Source organism: Cariama cristata, unplaced genomic scaffold (genome assembly GCF_000690535.1).
Source record: "Cariama cristata isolate BGI_N322 unplaced genomic scaffold, ASM69053v1 scaffold18294, whole genome shotgun sequence".
Taxonomy (NCBI): Eukaryota; Metazoa; Chordata; class Aves; order Cariamiformes; family Cariamidae; genus Cariama; species Cariama cristata.
Genome location: NW_009614853.1, coordinates 1 through 1,413, shown reverse-complemented (window position 1 = coordinate 1,413; position 1,413 = coordinate 1). Strand labels below are relative to the sequence as shown.

General features: G+C 59.7%; 1 protein-coding gene across 1 annotated transcript in view; it reads left to right on the top strand.

Moving 5' to 3' along the window:
* The window catches only part of LOC104161232 (low affinity cationic amino acid transporter 2-like), a gene marked incomplete at its 3' end in the record, with an annotated part of 3,167 nt that extends 2,004 nt beyond the window's left edge, over positions 1-1,163 (top strand). Inside the window, 3 exon segments of the mRNA XM_009699585.1 lie at positions 1-67; positions 552-688; positions 1,061-1,163. The exon segment at positions 1-67 is cut by the window's left edge and continues 16 nt beyond it. Of these exon segments, the coding sequence (XP_009697887.1) occupies positions 1-67; positions 552-688; positions 1,061-1,163 (307 nt within the window).
* Between the last annotated feature and the right edge of the window lie 250 nt (positions 1,164-1,413).

Here is a 1,413-nt window from a genome sequence, read left to right as displayed (position 1 = left end):
AATACGTTGGCTGGAGTGGTGCAAAGCTCGCTGTGGCTGTGGGGTCACTGTGCGCCCTGACGACCAGGTGAGGGGAGTCCTCTGATGGCAGCTCCGTGGCTCCGAGCAAGGTTGCACTGGAGCTATCATACAGCCAGGATTTATGCCCAACCCCTTCCCTCTGACTGTCCCACTTGGCCAAAATCTCTCAGCCCTTCCTCACAAACCCTGTTGCTCCCACCCTGGCCCCTCTTGATCAAGGAGGGCAACCAACCCCCTTTAGCCCAAAGTTGGAGGAAGTAGTCAGGTGTTTGGTGGCACCACGACCGCAGGAGCAAGCTGGGGTGTCACAACATGCACAGGGCTCCTGGTGACCTGCGGACAGCACTGCCTCGACACTGTCCCTCATCTGATGGTGAGGGAGGTGCTGGTCTTGTCAGCATGGTCTTGAGAAGGTCATGGATCATACAGATGAATGGGAGCTCTCTTGGCACCCAAGGAGGAGCAAAAGACAGAATGGGCACGTCCTGGATGCCTGCCCTCTTCTCCCCCATCTCCTCCCCTCTCTGCAGCCTCCTGGCCTCCATGTTCCACATGCCACAGATCCTGCATGCAATGGCTCAAGACGGGCTCCTCTTCAAACCTCTGGCCAAAGTTAGTGGCCGTCAGCGCCCGGTGGTGGCAACGCTGGTGTCTGGAGGAGTGGCAGGTGGGTGAGGGCTTGTGTTACCCCTTAACCTTGAGCAGGACTTGGTGGATGTAACCCAGAGCCCCAAGCTTGCCAGTAGCTGTGTGAGCAATCTCTCTTCCCCAGAGAGAGGTCCCCTCGCTGTGGGTGAGGACCATGTGGCCTCGATGCTGTCCCCGACACCAGTTCAGCCTCCCTGAGCTGCCAGGCAGGAGGGAGCAGGATGCTTTGCAGTAGGGACTGAAGCATCACCAGGACATCGAGGTGCTCGGGTCCTGTTGTAGTGGGTGTCAGGGGGAGCTGGTGGGGCAGAGGGAGAGCACTTCTGGGATGGGCACAGCAGCAGTGCTGCCAGCTCTGCTGGGAGGCTGAAAGGGCTTCTCATCCCCACAGCTCTCCTGGCCCTCTTCTTCGAGCTGAGAGCCCTGATTGACACGAAGTCCATTGGCATGCTGCTGGACTGCTCGCTGATGGCTGGCTCTGTGCTGCTGTGCAGGTGAGGTTGCTGGGGACAGGGGACATGGCTCACCCTAATGCTGCTGTTGGCCATGCCCGGGACAAGGGTCTGGGCTTGTTGCACTGCAGGTGCACGCTCTTGACATCCACTGTCTGCTCCTCAGGTATCAGCCTGGACCCAGCCCTCCGGACACTCCTGCGGGGAGAGTCCCAGCACTGCAGCTCTGGTGGGACCATCTTGTCCGTCCACCCCAGCATCCCACCCCACATTCGTTCTCTGTGGTGGCCTG